This window comes from Recurvomyces mirabilis (genome assembly GCF_035927965.1).
Source record: "Recurvomyces mirabilis strain CCFEE 5264 chromosome Unknown scaffold_1, whole genome shotgun sequence".
Taxonomy (NCBI): domain Eukaryota; kingdom Fungi; phylum Ascomycota; class Dothideomycetes; order Mycosphaerellales; family Teratosphaeriaceae; genus Recurvomyces; species Recurvomyces mirabilis.
In genome coordinates this window covers 1,357,021-1,374,302 of record NW_027041935.1, presented here as the reverse complement: position 1 = coordinate 1,374,302, position 17,282 = coordinate 1,357,021, and the positions used below count along the sequence as shown (strand labels likewise).

The window sequence follows — 17,282 nt, the reverse complement described above, 5'->3', positions numbered from 1 at the left end:
CGGCGAGACACTTTCTGGACGAAATGCTAGCTCCGACTCCTGCTAACCTTCCTTTGGTAATCAACACCGGTGTGTGTCACGGGCGAGGCTCTACATCGTGAAGTTCCATGAATACTGCTGGAACTCGTGGTCTTCGGTCCTGATCTTGTCCTTTATAGCATTATAATGGGCATGGTAAAGCATCCAATCGTAGAGTGCTCGGCATAGCCCCGAGGTGATAGGTCATAGATGGGTGAGGAATGGGCCATTCGCAGGACCTATGGGTGTGAGATGGCCTGGCTTCTGCATTTGTCGAACTGTGGATACCGAGTAGACGACAGTGCAAAGAACGTTTACTGGTGAAGGCAGAAGGGTTGACCTGTCTAAATTTTGGCTATGAAGAAAAGCAAGGCCTGCGGGCTCAAATGAGAAATGTTACTATCGAGTAGTGGCTGGAAAATCATAGCACACCTCTCGAATTAGATAGGATACACCGTACAAATCATTTGTACAGCGTGATAAGGTTAGCAGGCCGCATACACTATACAGTTCGGGCGCAGTATCACATTCACGCAAAGAAGCTTTCACCATAGAGTCGTTCGTTCATTCTAATGGGCACACGTGCTGCAGGAACAGGCTGTTCGGAACACTCCTCTCTTCGGCACGGGCCACTTGCTGTCAGCAAGACAATGGTGCGTCACTACTGGCCGCCGTTTCCGTGTGGAGACTTTTGGGCTTGCGTACTGTACCAGATCAGGCAAGAGATGTCACCCACTCTATGAGGCTGGCCTGTGGAGGAGTGGAGATGTTTGCTTGCATTACGCCGCGATTGTGGTCTCGCAGCATACGTTGTGCTTGACGCACTTGCTTTAGGTACGTTTTACTTTCGCGCGCGACAGGTCAGAGCTTCATGCGCAGGCGCAATCGCATTGCATAGCGGGGACAGGCATTGAAAGAAATATGCCTGGTGATGTGGAGAGTAATGCTAGGCAGCAGAATGGGTCTGGCAGCGAAGGCGTGAGGAGGAGGCATTCGGGTCAGCATGACGAGTCACTTGTGGTGGCTAATTCTGAACACGATGGTGTGCAGATGGGTACAAATGTCGTGCAGGCTGAGCCGCAGCGTGTGCGGTTCTCCGTGGACACTGCACGGCCGAAGAAGAGGAAGAGCGACGAGATGTCGCGGGATGGTATGGAAGGATCGAGCGAGCGACGTGGGAGCGAGCCAGCAGTGAGCATCAATGCGAGAGCGGCGAATATAATGTCCAGCAGCAGTGTGCCGGCGCAGCCTATCGCAGGTGGTCCTCGAAGTACGGGATCACCAAGCTCACCCTCTGGACGCGTACCTTCAGCCTCGCCACCAGCACGATCCAGAAGTCGAGGACTATCTATGAGGAGTTCATTGTTCGCCCGCAACTTGGATCGCAAAGCATTCAACGACGATTCTATCATGGAGATGCAACCAGTCGGTCCTGTCGACGGTACCACGGACAGACCACAAACGACGAAAAAGGGTAACCAACCATCTGTGACTGTCTCAACCATCGCTGAGGCCGCACCACCTCGCCCACCATCCTTCACGGCGTCATTGCCTTCCTTTCATAAAGTCGGTCACGCAGCAAGTGCTCTCCCGAACTACCAGGCCTGGATGCAGCACAAAGCTCGAAGACATCTACCATTGAAGCGCATGTCGCAATGGTATTCGAAGACTCGCCAAGCTGTCTTGCGAGCGCAGGAGACTCCGCCTTCGAAAGATGAACGGCATATCGTGCTCGATCCGACCGTCAGCGAACCATTAATGGACGAGCGGACTAGCAAACCTCACATCAGCAACACTATAAGATCGTCAAAGTACACACCTTGGAACTTTGTGCCCAGACAGCTGTTTGCTCAGTTCTCCAAGATCGCAAACTTCTACTTTCTCACCATAGCGATTCTCCAGATGATACCTGGCCTGTCAACAACTGGAACATATACGACGATTGTACCATTGCTTTTCTTCGTGGCGATATCAATGGGCAAGGAGGGCTATGAGGATTTCCGGCGGCATAGACTGGACAAGCTGGAGAACAACAGTGAGGCCAAAGTATTACGTGCCCACGACGCAGTACAAGGAGGGCACAAGGAGCAGGCCGGCAGGGGTCTGCATTGGGCTTCCGTCAAGTGGCACAATCTACGAGTGGGTGATGTCATCAAGTTGGTACGCGACGACCCTTCTCCGGCAGATATTGTGCTGCTTCGAAGTACGGGATCGAACAGTCTGGCGTATATCGAGACAATGGCGCTGGACGGTGAGACGAACCTCAAGCCCAAGTCACCATCGGCCGCACTTGTAACAGCGTACACGAGTACCGAGTCAGTAGCGGCTGGTGGTGCGCATTTCGTCGTCGAAGACCCTAATCTCGACCTGTACAACTTCGATGGCAAGGTCACGATCAACGGCGAGACTGCGCCTCTGACCAACAACGAGATTATATATCGCGGAAGTGTACTGCGCAATACTCCTGAGATCTGGGGCATGGTCACTCACTCTGGCGAAGAATGCAAGATCCGTATGAATTCGAACAAGAATCCGCGCATCAAGGCCCCTTCTCTGCAGGCGAAGGTCAACAAAGTGGTTATGGTCATTGTCTGCTTCGTCATCTTCTTGGCGCTGTACAACACTATTGCATACGAAGTCTGGGCCGCCGACACGGAGACTGAGGCTTGGTATCTCAAACGTGCTCGTGTGCCTTTTGGTCATGTTTTGGTCAGCTTCGTGATCATGTTCAACACCATGATTCCATTGTCGTTGTACGTCAGTATGGAGATCATCAAAGTGGCGCAGATGGCGCTACTCAACAGTGATATCGACATGTACGACGAGGTCAGCAATACGCCACTGGAAGCAAAGACATCGACTATCAACGAGGAACTCGGACAAGTGTCATACGTGTTCTCTGACAAGACGGGCACTCTGACAGAGAACGTGATGCGCTTCCGCAAGCTGAGCGTTGCTGGTACTGCATGGCTGCATGATGCCGATTTGAAGGGTGATTCTGCCAGCGACGAGATGCTGCTGCACAAGAAGCGGAAGCCGAAAGCCAAGGGTAAAGGCAAGGAGCCACTACGTCGCATGTCTACGAAGTCCAACTCCGTTGCGGATGGCGAAGATCTTCGACCCGGTAGCGAGGTTGACCTTCCCCGAAAGTCGACTCAATGGGCCTCTCCAGGTACAGATGCAACTGTCCAGCAACAAATGTCCACGGCTGAGATGATCCATTTTGTGCAAAGGCGACCGAACACCAGTTTCGCGCAGAAGGCCAAGCTTATGGTCTTGTCGATGGCACTATGCCATACATGCTTACCTGAACGGATAGAAGGCGACGACGAGGATGTCTCGTACCAGGCTTCTTCACCAGATGAGTCGGCTCTTGTGCAAGCTGCCAAAGACTTGGGTTATGTGGCTTGGGAACGTGATGTCTCGGCTTTGACCTTGAAGACCTACCCAAATGGACAGAATGCGGACCCTGCATATGAAGTCTTCGAAGTACTGGACGTGATCGAGTTCTCGAGCAAGCGTAAGCGGATGTCGGTCGTTGTACGCTTCCCGGACGGTCGCATCTGCTTGATGTGCAAGGGAGCAGACTCGGTCCTGATGCAGCGACTGCGTCTAGCGAACCTGGCAAACCAAAAGATGGCTGAAGTGGAAGCTCGTAATGACGAGCGCCGGAGCATGGAAGTTCAAGAGGTCCTTCGCCGCAAGAGCAGCGTAGGTAGCTTTCCGAGGTCTAGCGCGCAGCTCTCCAGAACATCGGTATCTCGACCCAGCATCGGTAGACTTGAGCCGATCAGAGATAACATCGATGGTTGGCTATCTCATCGCGAGCAGGATGTGGCGTCGCTAAGGGTAGATGATAGGCATTACTCGCCACGACCGTCTGCGCAGCTCGGTCGACCGTCAGCCTCTGAGCGTGCTGGGTCTGTGCAGACTGACATGGACGACGAGGATCTTGTCGAGGAGTCTCTGGCCTCCAATGAAGCGGCAGTAATCGAGAGATGCTTTCAACATATCAATGACTTCGCTTGTGAAGGGCTGCGAACATTACTCTATGGCCATCGCTTTCTCAACCAGGACGATTATCGAGGCTGGAAGAAGGTCTATCAAGAAGCGACCACTTCTCTCGTGGACCGACAGAAGCGCATTGAACAAGCTGGGGAAATGATTGAACAGGAGCTGGAACTAGGAGGCGCCACTGCAATCGAAGACAAGCTGCAGAAGGGTGTCCCAGAGACTATCGATCGTCTGCGACGTGCTGGAATACACACGTGGATGCTGACTGGCGATAAGAGGGAGACTGCTATCAATATTGGTCACTCTTGTCGTCTGATCAAGGACTACTCAATTGTCACGATCCTTGACTGGGAGGATCGTGATGTGGAGCAGCGCATCGCTTCTTCTATACTTGCCATACAAGGTGGAGGCGTAGCCCACTCTGTCGTTGTGATCGACGGACAGACACTGAGTACTATCGAATTGGATAAAGCACTTCACATACTATTTCTGGATCTGGCTATACTGGCGGACTCGGTGATCTGTTGTCGTGCCTCGCCGAGCCAGAAAGCTGGTCTTGTACATGCTATCCGAAAGCGTGTCAGCCATAGCGTCACACTTGCTATAGGTGATGGTGCCAACGATATTGCCATGATCCAAGAGGCACATGTTGGTATTGGCATCACTGGCAAGGAAGGCGTACAGGCCGCAAGAGTCTCGGACTATTCCATTGCACAATTCAGATTCTTGACCAAGCTACTTCTGGTCCACGGGCGCTGGAACTATGTACGGACTTGCAAGTACATCGTTTGCACTTTCTATAAGGAAATGCTTTTCTACTTGACCCAGGCACTTTTTCAGCACCAAGCTGGCTACACTGGCACATCGCTATATGAGTCGTGGTCGCTCTCCATGTTTAACACTCTGTTCACATCGCTAGTCGTCATCTTCCTAGGCATCTTCGAGCAAGATCTGCGAGCTCCTACACTCATCGCCGTACCCGAGCTATACAACAAAGGACAAAGATCAGCTGGATTCAACCTTAGAGTCTACGCGGGCTGGATGTTCATGGCAGTCGCCGAGGCCACGATCATCTACTTCACAATGCAAGGCTTGTACGCTCAAGCCAAGTTCACGCTAGACGACTCTCTTTATCCACTTGGCGACATGACCTTTACAGCTTGTGTCGTGGTCATTGCGACGAAGCTCCAGGTCATTGAGCAGAGGTATCGTACCTACATGGCAATAATTGGCTGGGTCCTCGCTGTCGGAGGTTGGGCTTTGTGGAACATCATTCTGGCCGTCACGTATCACAACGCCAAGAATCCAGAGTACTTTGTCAAAGGTGGTTTGTTCCATGGCTTCGGCCGAAGTGCTTTGTGGTGGCTGACATTGCTCGTCGCGGTCATGGCGCCACTGGCGTTCCAAGTCGCTATTCGCGCCCTCAAGAATGCTTTCTTCCCTACCGACGTCGAAATCTTTCAGGTGCTCGAAGGCGACTTGAGTATTCGCAAACGCTTCGAGGAAGCTAGTGCGCCGTGGCTACAAGCCGGATGGCGTCGTGGGACTAAGAAGAGTAGCGTCGAGCTGCAACGTGAAGCAGAGCTCCAGGCGAAGCGTGAGGGTGAGGTGCAGGACTTACTCAACCGGCCGCGTGTCATGGAGGAGGGGAAGAATAGCATGCGTGTTGATACGGAAGAAATGACCATCATTGTTGATGATGGAGCTGCACGGCCCAGTACTGATATCAGAGAGATGCTATCGAGAGGCTATGGAAAGGTTAGAAAAGAGAGTCTGGCTAGGCCATAGATGCTATACCCCGTGCACAATTGGATAACAGTACACTTTAGAAAGGAACAGTGACCTTTGAATCGTGATCTCTACGGCTATACTAAAGCGTCTCGTGTAGTAAACGACGTCAAGTCTGTCCTACCTATCATTGCTCGCCAGTTACTCTATTCGTGGACACAGTCAACACTCTTGGCGATGTTCTACTTCTTTCTTCTCTTTCCACTTCGGTGACAGTTCACGCCTCGGCCCACGCAATCGTCTCAAATTCTTGCCATTGGCTTTTCTGGTGCATCACCACAGCATTATCAATCCAGCTCGCCCATATATTTCCGTCACAATGCACATTCTTGTAAGCCTTCGCATCGAAATCTGATGGTGAATCGAGGTTAATCACTATACCAGGTAACAAACGATGACGGCCCTCCTTCCACGGAGAGCTCGCCATACATCCTGCCGTTCGTACGAACATTGGAAGAAGCCGGCCACACCGTCTCTGTCATCGTACCAGATACCCAGCGCTCTTGGATAGGAAAAGCCCACATCGTCGGTCAAGACGTCCAAGCCTCGCACTACTGGCCTCCTCGCTCAAACCCAGACGTGCACTCCGCCACCGCATCGTCACCACCCAAGGACGACAAGAATACCCAATCCTGGGTCCTCGTGAACTCCACACCAGCCTCCTGCGCTCAATTGGGTCTCAGCCAATTCTTCTTTCAAGATCGTGCACCTATAGACCTCGTCATTAGCGGACCGAATTACGGCCGCAACACAACAGCCGTCTTTGCCCTTTCTTCAGGAACCCTAGGAGCAGCGCTCGAAAGCTCAGTCTGCGGGTACAAATCCATCGCCCTCTCTTTCGCTTTCTTCGACCGCAACACAGCCTCTGATATCGTGAATGAGGCATGTGAGCAAAGTGTGAAGGTGTGCGAGTACCTTGCTTCCAAAGCAGAGTGGGGTGGCGGAAGACTGTACTCGGTCAACGTGCCATTGCAGAAAGGTGTGAAGGGGAGGAAGGTACAGTGGACGACTATGCTCCAGAATGAGTGGCGGAAGGGAGCGTGCTTCCAGGAACTGCCAGCGGCAAGTGCCGTTGATGGAGCAGAGGCTGAGGAGGCGAAGTTGAGAAGGCAGGAGAGCAATGATGGGAGTGCTAATGGCAAGGAGGCGTCCGGCAGCGACAAATGGCAGAATAGACATTTCAAGTGGGCGCCTAGGTTCACGGACGTTTACGACGCTGTTCTGGAAGCAGGACCGGGCTCTGATGGGTGGGCAGTGAAGGAGGGTGAGACGAGTATCACGGCTATACGAGCTAATTTCATGCATGCTGGGCCGTCTGAGGGCGAGGTAAAGCTATGATGAGTGTAATGTCTAGAGCTAGGACAATGCTGCGAGGCACATATAAGGGGATGTAGCCGTCGATCATCAGCGTCGTTACAGCATCGCGAGCTAGCATATGATAGATGAGTATCTTAGCCATCACAAACCCTCATCTCCAACAAAGTTCTTCTCATAGTCTTCAGCGGCGATGCCCGGCCTCTTCTTCTGCACCTTCTCCATCCTTGACTTGTTCTTCTCCGCCAGCTCGACCCTCGACAGATTGCTGTAGAACGTCCTGACCTTCTCATGCGCGACGACTTTCTTCGGATCGAATCGCATAACTTGTAAACCAGCCATACTCGTTGCGCGCGACAATGCCACATAGGCTTGTCCCTTCTCGAACACCTTGCCCAGATCCACCTTGACACGTTCCAATGTCTGCCCTTGAGCTTTGTGAATCGACAAAGCCCAGGCGAGAATGAGAGGCACTTGAGAGCGTGAAGCTTGGACTTCACCATTCGGCAGCTCGACCTTCCAGGCTTCGGGCTGGCATAACAGATCCCGCGAGGTACCGTCAGTCACCAAGAAGCGTACGACAGGATACTTCTTCGACGTTGTGATGCCTCCACCCATGGTATGGACCAAGGCTCGCTGCTCCGCTGAGAGGTGGTCGTCGTTGCTGCTAGAAATGGTACCTCCTGGAGACGGGCAGAAAGCCTCTTCATTGTGGCTGTAATTGTCGAAAGTCTGCTCGCTCATGAAGCCAATGACTCGGCCGATGGATCCATTGACGAGGCTCTCGTCCACATTCTTGATCAGCATGACCTGAGCACCTTTCTTGAGCGAGATGAGCTCAGGCGCCATGCAATTGCTCAACAGCTTGTCACGTTGACCCTTGTCGGCGATCGCGCCACCATCTCTGGCTTCGAAGACGTGAGTCTCGCCTTGCAAATGATGCAGACGTCCAATGTTGGCTCTGTCGACCTCGGCCCGCGTTGGAAAGAGTTCGGTGGCCTGGAGCTGGTCTGCGAACTCGATATCACGATTCAAGTTTCGAAAGGCGCGGATGGAGGCCTCAGACAGCCGGCCCTCGCGCATCTCATTCAGCATACCGGCGAAAACTACGATGCATTAGTATGTGCGGAATGATGCTGATATAATATCGACTTACTGGGATCCTTCTGACGAAAGACATGGTGCAAACCAATAGTATGCTCGATAGTAGTGTTCCACGTTCCTGCATCGAACGCAAATCTGGCAACACGACCATTACCTTCGGGCACGGGCGGCAATTGGAAGAAGTCGCCTGTAATTACGAGTTGGATGCCACCGAAAGGTCGACCATTGTTGCGCAGTGAGCGAGCTATGCTTTCGAGCTTGTCGAAAAGATCTGCGTCGACCATAGATACTTCATCGACAACCAGGACCTTCGTGCGCATCCATCGATGTCTCGCCTTCTGATTCTTCTTGATCTTACGGACGAGCTCGGGCGCATCCTCCTTGCCGAGACCAATACCAGCGAAGCTGTGAAGAGTGACACCACCAACATTGCAAGCTGCGAGACCAGTCGAGGCAGTGACTGCGACACGATCCGGCTCGCGCTGATACTTCTTCCGTAACGATGAGATGATCTCGCGGAGCAGAACAGACTTGCCAGTACCGGCGGAACCAGTGAAGAACACACTCCTCTTGTTCTCCACAACCAGATCGAGGACGTGTTGCTGCTCCTCGCTGAGAAAGACCTTCGCTGGTCTTGCGCGTGTGCTTTTCGCCTTTCGTGAGCTCTCCTCCGTCGCATCATTCTCCTTGACTGCCTTCTTCCTGTTCTGCTCTTTGAACTGCTTCTGCTGTTCCTTCACAGCACTCGCAGTCGTGTTCCACGGGTACATAGACTTCTTGCTATCCTTCGGTAATGGAGTGAAGTCGCCGGCCGTCTTCGCCACCAACGTGGCCTTGATGCTCGAAGCATCCGGCTCTTCTGTCGCTTGTGTTGCCCATGGCAGAGTGCGGCGTTTCACTATCTTAGGCGGAGGTGGATCATTCTGACGTGCTTGGGTTACTGAGGGAGCGTACGTGTATGCTGCTAGAGGTGGTCTCGTCGAAGTCACATGCTCTGCTGGTGAAGACGACCACAGTAGAGGCTGACTGCTTTTCTGTGGGGATGTCGCAGTCGCTGCATGGACGGACCCATGACCTGAGTCAGGTATGCTGTGTTCAGTGGACAGGCTAGTAGCTACTTGCTGTTGTCGTGGTAGCGATGGATAAATGATCGGATTTATTGCGCCAGACTTGGTCGCCTGTTGTGTCAGTCGCGGATAGCTTGCTGCACTCTTGGCTTTTGGTTCCTCGAAATCCAGATCAATGTCATCGTCAAAGTCGTTCTCGTCAATCACCATCTGGCTGTTTGTCCGGAAGTCACCAATCGTGATAGGCTTCTGCTGCGAGCCCGGACCATCATCAAACGAGCCATCCGTAGCTTTCGCAAGCCCGCTTGCTGTCCGCTTGATACCAGAGACTGCACTTCTCCCTTGCTGCCGACTCTCCTGGCTGTTGATCGCCGATGCCGTTGCTGATGTCAGCGGGTTCCGGTAGCCTGGATTTGTCGTCTGGCTAACGGGCTTCTGTTGCGACTGTACTGGAGGACTCGAGCTGAAGAAGTTCTGGGAGGATCGTGGTTGGGACTGTGCAGCCTGCTGTTCATGCTTGCGGACAGCGCCTTGTAGCATCGTCATGCCGAGTCGAGGCGAAGGAGTGAAGTGCGATTGTCGTGGAGGAGTACTGTTGAAGTGGAGACGGCGGGGGGTTGGAATGTCGGCGGCGGCGAGTCGCTGTGATCCCTTGCCCGCAGTCCTTGCTATAAGCATACAGTACAGTATACACAAAGTCACTAGTAAGAGCCCGACAACCAGAATATCCGACGAGGACGATACGTCCATGAAGCCACCATGATCTGGAGGAGAAACATTCGATGTTCGAAGACGCGATGCGATTAGACGCGGCGCGATTTCAGGCGCTTACTTCCGCTGCGAAGAGGCTCGTGCATGAAGTATCGATAACACGAAAGCCTTTCTTTTCAAAACAACAGAAGACCACAAGATTTGAGGCCACGCATGTGAGAGTCTCATAGGTTGGCGGTGTGACGATGTGAGAAGCAATGAAAGCGGAGGTCGTGTCTGAAATGCTCGCTTTACTGATCATGACCTACACCTTTACCACCCCAGCAGCTATCGACATCAGCATGCAACTTTGGCACCTCGATATGCTCGCGTATCTTCGCCTTGTGCGAGCTATCCACTCCGAACCTCCTGTCCCGCTCGCCCACCACTGTATCAAAGTCAAATTGGTCCCTTGCAGTAAAGCTCTGCATAAGCTGCGGCTGCCCAAGCGGCAACTCATCTCCGCGATCCGTCTGCCAGAGATGGAAGACCTTGCCGTATAGGACGACCACCTCCTCCATCTCCTTGTTCTCTGCAATCTCCCACACGGCGTCCGGAACACCTTTCGGTGCAGGCATGATGAGCATACCGCTCTTGACCTCGAAGACGTGGCTGTGCCACAGCTTCCTTTCCTCGGCGTCCAGCTTCTCGTACAGATGCGGTTTGATCATGTACTCGATCCCGATCAATCTGGCGTCGGCTTTGTCGCTGTCGTAGAGAATGCATTGGCGGACGTCGTTGTTGAGGTGTGCGCAGTAGTGGTTCGCTTCAACGTGGCGGCCTGGCTGAGATGCATAGGTATGGAAAGCATTGAGGTGAGCGCACAGTCTCTTCGGGGGCTCGAACTTCTGGACCATCGCTGCCCCGGTTTCGAGGGTTTTGTTCTTGAGAGATTCCGGCTCGCCTTTGACGCCGTTGTCGGTCGCTGGAATATCGTCCATAGCGGTGGCTTCAACCGTGTATACTCGTCTTTGCTCGACACCAGATGACGACTGCAGAAGGAAAGGCTGGAAGTATATGAACTTGCCACTGTTGACACTACCTTTGATGCTTCTTCACGCTCACCTTGACGTCACATGCTCATGGCCAACCCCACCTTGGAAAGTGCATTCGTTGCAAGAAGCTTTCAACCATGACATATCACGAGCTTAAGTTGCTAATGATACCTAGCATGACCAAGGAGATGTGGTACTATTGAGGTCGAGAAAGTCGAACAACCTAATTAATTTCTACCGGTACCCCACATGACTCGCACGGATCGCCACGAGTTCAGCACCACACCTGCCGCATGCAGGCGTGTGCGGGACAATCCTGCGCTCATATTTGGTTCCGGTCATGCCCGCGCCCGCCACAGGCGACCCAAAGAGAGATCTCGTGCACATCTTGCTGTATAACCACCTGACACCTGCATAACATTCGCAGACCTTTGGACACCATTCACCTCTTCCCACAATTCCTCCATTGGGACGACTATTGGCATTCATTGTATCAACATATCGCATTACCTTATAGCATTTCTTATTGGTCGATTACGGAGGCCGAAGCTTTGGATCCCATGTGGCACTTTGGTGTGGTGAAACATTATGTTTAGCAGTAACGCGAAGAAACCTGTCATCAAAAAGAAGACCGTCCTTGTTCCCTTGAGCAAGACACCCACACTTACACCGAAACCCTCGAACGGAACTGCTGCTGCTCGACCTCGCGACCCCAATCGCTTCGCGCTCTCCTCCACAGCTGCATCGCGGCTCAAGCGACCATCGAAGACTGTTCCCGCGCGAGCACTCGCTTCTGCTCGAGGCGTGAAGAGGAAGAGCGCGAGTCCTGGTAACCAGTTCAGCGACGAGTCGGATGGCGACAATGATAGCAGCGATATCGGGGCCAGCGATTCAGATGCGTCGCGAAAGCGAATCAAGAGCAGTCGCAGTTCTGTGAGCTCTTTGAGTGGACCACGGAGGGATCTTGTGCTGCCTGCAGCATTTGGACAGGATGCGAAAAAGCTGAAGCTCATTCATGGCGCAGATGCGACGTCGGGCAGATATCAGACCAAGTACAAGAATGCGTGGGCAGAAGTTGCAAAGACATGCGAGTTGCAATATCCGAGCAAGTTCCCGCCAGAACGATTTCAGCTGAAGCTTCCAACCACTTCGGACGATTACAGGCCCATGGAGGATATCGAGACCACGATTGAGACGGTTGTGAAATACTATTTGCCTTATGAGTTAGGCGCAAAGTACTTGGAGGGTGAACAGAGCTTCCAGAGCCGATTCAACAAAGCAAAAGCACGCGAGGATATCCGAGAATGGCTGCACGTGATCGAGGACTTTAATGCTGTGGTAAAGCCGCTCGTGGAAGACGGCACGGTAGAACGCGAGCTTCGGAATCAGGGAAGCCTGCACCTGAACTGGATCAAGCGTCTGCTCACGCAGATCTATGTGCGGGTAGTCTCGCCAAACGTGAGCGAGCTCAGCAAGTACGAGGCTGGATCTGATTACGTCTACGGAGAGCTTCTCCCGCGATTCGTGACAGACATCTTCCACCAGACTGGTCTGAACCATGAGCAGATATTCGTCGATCTGGGCTCGGGAGTCGGTAATGTCGCCTTACAAGCTGCCCTCGAAATCGGCTGTGAGAGCTGGGGCATTGAGATGCTGCCCGGTCCTTCTGCTCTTGCAGAATTGCAAGCCAAGGAGTTTAAAGCCCGCACTCAATTATGGGGTCTGAATGTCGGCTCTGTCAATCTGTTGTCAGGCGACATGACGAACCACAGCGAGATTCCGCCACTCCTGCGTTGTGCGGACGTAGTATTGGTCAACAACCAAGCCTTCACGCCCGAGCTCAACGAAAAGCTGCGAACACTCTTCCTCGAACTTAAGGAAGGCGCTAAGGTCGTCAGTCTGAAGCCATTCGTCGCGGACGGTCATAAAATCACGGAACGCAATCTTTATAGTATTGAGAACCGTTTCGTGCAGACGAAGCAGATGTATTATACCGATAGTGTCAGCTGGAGCTGGCAGGGTAATGGGCACTGGTATATTGCCACGAAGGATAGGAGACCTTTGGATGCTTTTATGAGGAGTCGAAGGAGGACTAGTACTGGATGATTCTGGGATGTTTGCGTAGGACAGGGATGGGGGTCGGGTGGCGGTATTCGCCCTTGTTGAGATACCCAATTGCATGGCGTGTTGCTGGATAATCAGGACGCTGTAGCGTAGGATGTGTACTGCTATGTGACAGTAATCCTTCTCTTGATTCTTGCTACATATCCTTGACGATCGCATGTGAAAGCTCGGGCTCACCCCTCCAACGACCGCATTGTTTGGATTGTGACGTAGGTTCATAAATCACTGCCATACGCGACCGCGTTATCTCTCACATATCCAAGTACCACAATGGTGAGCATAAAATTCGACAGCACTCTCCTTCCAATTCCATGCTAACGAGACGAAGCCTCCCAAGCGAAAGACACCCGCGAAATCTTCCGCGCCAGCAGCACCCAAGGCTCGCCGGTCGAAACTCGCCAAAGAAAACGACATATCCGCCGAAGAGGAGGCCGAGATCGCAGAAGCCTTCTCCCTCTTCAGCACACCAACCGATACCAAGAACGGCGACATCGCCACGTCTGAAATCAGAAGATGTCTCGTAGCCCTAAACTGTCCTCCACGCGACCAGAGCGAGATGAACGAGATTCTAGATACGATCGACCCTGAGAAGACGGGACGAGTGGAATATGAGCTCTTCGTGGCTATTGCTGCTATGAAGCTCCGGGCACGAGATGATGGGGATCCAGAGGCGAGGAACGAGGAGGTGGAGAGGGCGTATAGGCTGTTTACGAGGGAGGAGGAGAGGGAGATTAGTTTGCAGGATTTGAGAAGGGTGGCGAGGGAGTTGAGGGAGGAGGTGCCGGAGCAGGTGTTGAAGGATATGGTTAGGGAGGCTACTGGTGGTGGGTTGGGTGGTGTGGGGAGGGAGGAGTTTGAGGGGGTGATGAGGAGGGCTGGTGTCTTCGGTTGAGAGTTGGGGTTTCATGATGTGCGTGTGGAGCGGAGTGCAGTCTTGTGGTGTTCATGGCGTCTGTTATGGTTATACCCTGGTCGGATCTTCTGGCCGTCTTTGAGAGCTAATCTGCCTTCATACCCGCTCACAATGGCACTTCGGCTTGTGTCCCATGGGAGCCTTATGACGATCTCGCCCTCCTTTGTCTAGGTGAATGAACCTTTCTGGACAGACTCACAAACAAGATGGCGCTAGCGTCGATCGTGCTTGGTGCTTGGCTCAGCTTATAAGTTTCTGTCACTTCGAATAACATCGCGGGTCACAAGTAAACCATATCCATAACCATCATCTACCATCATGGAGAACTCGCCGCTCGCACGCCTCCCACCGGAGCTACGCAATCTTGTCTACGAGCACGCTCTTGCCGAGGATGATGCATACAATTTGATGCGGTAATCTGTATTAGCTTGTTCTCTATGAGTACTACACCTCGAGCCGACAGCCTGCGCGTCTGTGGTCTTCCGCGCACCTGCAAGGATATTCGAGCAGAAACATACGGCCTCTACTTCGCGTTGAACAAGCTCGTGCTTGCTTTCGACGCTTTCGATCTCGCGGAGTACGGGATCTGGCGATTCATGGAAGTCATCATAGATCGCATTCGTCTCATGCCGCATGAAAACGCTCGGCTCATTCGCCACTATGTTTTGGAACTAGATGGTTACAGTACCTGGATCCAGGCTCGCTTCGACTGGTGGCGTACAGACGATATTGACGTGCTCATAGCGCTGCTGCATCCCTCCGCAGTCGTGCAGCTTCACATCAACATCCACTTTGCGGTGGGTGAGTACCCAGACAGACGCTGTGTGTGCAATGCGCGTGTCATACTGCCGCTTCACAAGCCGCTCACCATCGAGGACGAAGTCGCCAGTCAATTGAAGGAGATTGTGGCCACAGAGAGCGGCATGACAGTCGTGCAAGGCATGAAAGAGATCAAATCCAGCATCACCTTTTTGGCAAAAGATCTGGCGGTTGCGCTGAGCAGATCATCAATCGCAAGAGGCACGTAGACTGTTGCAAGCCCTCTGCAAGAGGATAAGGTGTATATGGCTCATGCACCTTCAAAACGAAGACTTTTTACAACTTAAGTCGCAGTCCTCCGTGCTAGGCTTCATGTCCTGCTCGCCACCATATCACCGTGGCGGGACCATCGAAAACTCATTCTCGATTGTCTTGCATTCTTTGAGCAGTAAGCTCATCACGCCACTTCGGCCAGTCAATTCGGCTCCATGCCTACAGAACTACTACTCTTTCGGTATAATCGCCTTGAAGTCCATTGTCTTGACACCATCCAGCGGATGCTGGCCATGCCTGACCAACGCACCACCCTGTTGCACCACGAACGGCACCTTGACCTGTTTAGCCTCCAAGAAGCCGCCGGTGATATCGTCGAGAATCTAGTACACGGTCAGCACGTGGCAATTCTTGACATGATCCGCTTTACTTACGTCCATGAACTTGTCATGTTCCTTCACCCTGCAACGTGTCGTAGCCTCCATGTGCGAGACCATTGCCGTAGCGCTCTGGAAACGCTTCAAGCATGTTGGACATACGAAGAGGAGGCGGAGATGCGCGAATTGGATATGACCTTGGAGGTCGGATAGTGTGTCGAACTCGCCTTCTCCATCTTCGCATTGTGGGAAGAGGCAGATGTACTTTTCGGTCAGAGGGTTGAGGAACAGGTCGGGGTTGTAGTCCGGGCTGTAGATATCGTAGAAGCGTGTTTTCATGATACTCTTCGACTCTGATAGTTGGGCCACACTACCCTCTGTCGGCTTCTTCATAAGCGCCTGCTGGTCTTGCTTTGATACTGGGCAATGTTGGCTCGGCTTGAACAAGGCCTTGGATGTGTTGCCTGTAGTCCATGCAACCCGTCGATCTGTGTTGGTAGTCAATGGGGATGCTACACTACTGTCGCCACTAATCGAAACGCCTCCAGAAGGCGAGTCCATGGACGGGTATGACTCCGTGTACTGGATCGGTCGCGGCTTGTGCCCACTACGGCGACCCCCGAAGGATGTCCCAGAACCAACATCGGATCCCGCGATCGACATGCTTGCCATTGATGTGGTCAGTTTCGGCAAGATGTGCAGCCCGGGTAGACGAGGCCAAGATTCGACTGCGTGACGGGCCTCAGAAGCCGTTCTTTTGGTGTCGATGAGGTCGATATCAGGCTTCAAAGGATCGATCAGATCCTTCTGCTCGATGTGCTCTTGTTCAAGCAACCCAATTCCACCCTCCTCATCATCCGCATCAACACTTTCTGCACCATCTGTCGCTTGAAACGAAAACTCATCCAGCGGCGCAATCGACTTCTCGGTAGCTGCGAGTCTTTCGTTGACCGTGTTGATGTTCCTCATAAGCTCCTTACGAACGTGCTTCTGCAAGACCTGACCTCGGAACTCAAACGCCGTAATTTCAGGACAGTCGCCGCCTTCGAGATGAGCGACCATGTTCCCTGCTTTGGTGAACAGGGCACAACAACCTGGGCACTTGATATCCTGGTCAGCTGGGTGCATTTGCTGCCTGTGCAGACGTCTGCCCCCGAAGCTCTCGAAGTCTTCACCGCAGAATTCGCAAGTGATGTGAGCGGGACGCTCATCCTTCTCGCGGTACTTGATGCGCTGGAAGGCATCCATCATGCTGACTTTGTGCTGCGTGAAGGCCTCGAAGTCGTCGAAGTCGATATCGCATTTCTTGCAGTAATCATGATCTGGGTCGTGCTTTTTGTGCTTGTTCATGGCTGCTTGGTCGTCAAACTCCGCGATGCAGTCCGAATAGGTACATTGAACCCTCTTCCTCGTCACCTCTTCATCTGCAACCTCTCCTCCCGGCTTCTTGCTGAACCTAGCCATGGATGTACTGGTATCAGACGGTCTCGCCGAGATGAAGTCTGACATCTGATTAGTAGTCTTCGTGGTTGGCGCTGCCTTTGGTTGGGCATAGTATGGCGGCATCGTGGAAGGAGTAGGTGTGAGTGTGCTATGGCAATGCTATAACAGCAATATTTTTGAGGGATGCAGAAAAGTGTTTGAAAAGATTCAACCGATGTGATGCAAGCTAAACTTACCTTATCTCAGGGGTGATGTCGGGGAGGAAGGTGCGACCAAGTTGGTCGAGATGATGTTAGTGTTGGTGGAAGAGCTGGGCATGGTGACTATATAAGTGGCATCCTCG

General features: G+C 52.7%; 5 protein-coding genes across 5 annotated transcripts; 3 read left to right on the top strand and 2 right to left on the bottom strand.

Moving 5' to 3' along the window:
- Nucleotides 1-939: 939 nt before the first annotated feature.
- DNF3_1 (drs2 neo1 protein) lies at nucleotides 940-7,158 on the top strand (the record flags this gene model as incomplete). The annotated part of the gene is made up of 2 exons (XM_064833293.1): nucleotides 940-5,790; nucleotides 6,205-7,158. 2 exons carry the CDS (start codon nucleotides 940-942, stop codon nucleotides 7,156-7,158), a joined length of 5,805 nt encoding a protein of 1,934 aa, XP_064699562.1.
- Nucleotides 7,159-10,306: 3,148 nt separating this feature from the next.
- Nucleotides 10,307-10,996, bottom strand: LTS14_000579 (uncharacterized protein; the record flags this gene model as incomplete). Its single annotated transcript, XM_064833292.1, has 1 exon — nucleotides 10,307-10,996. The coding sequence occupies one exon, from the start codon at nucleotides 10,994-10,996 to the stop codon at nucleotides 10,307-10,309; it is 690 nt and encodes a 229-aa protein (XP_064699561.1).
- A 642-nt stretch (nucleotides 10,997-11,638) lies between these two features.
- Nucleotides 11,639-14,066, top strand: DOT1 (Nucleosomal histone H3-Lys79 methylase; the record flags this gene model as incomplete). The annotated part of the gene is made up of 2 exons (XM_064833291.1): nucleotides 11,639-13,070; nucleotides 13,468-14,066. The coding sequence occupies 2 exons, from the start codon at nucleotides 11,639-11,641 to the stop codon at nucleotides 14,064-14,066; spliced, it is 2,031 nt and encodes a 676-aa protein (XP_064699560.1).
- A 339-nt stretch (nucleotides 14,067-14,405) lies between these two features.
- On the top strand, nucleotides 14,406-15,115 carry LTS14_000577 (uncharacterized protein; the record flags this gene model as incomplete). The annotated part of the gene is given in 2 exon segments (XM_064833290.1): nucleotides 14,406-14,500; nucleotides 14,515-15,115. 2 exon segments carry the CDS (start codon nucleotides 14,406-14,408, stop codon nucleotides 15,113-15,115), a joined length of 696 nt encoding a protein of 231 aa, XP_064699559.1.
- A 234-nt stretch (nucleotides 15,116-15,349) lies between these two features.
- LTS14_000576 (uncharacterized protein) lies at nucleotides 15,350-17,062 on the bottom strand (the record flags this gene model as incomplete). Its single annotated transcript, XM_064833289.1, has 2 exons — nucleotides 15,350-15,502; nucleotides 15,554-17,062. The coding sequence occupies 2 exons, from the start codon at nucleotides 17,060-17,062 to the stop codon at nucleotides 15,350-15,352; spliced, it is 1,662 nt and encodes a 553-aa protein (XP_064699558.1).
- Between the last annotated feature and the right edge of the window lie 220 nt (nucleotides 17,063-17,282).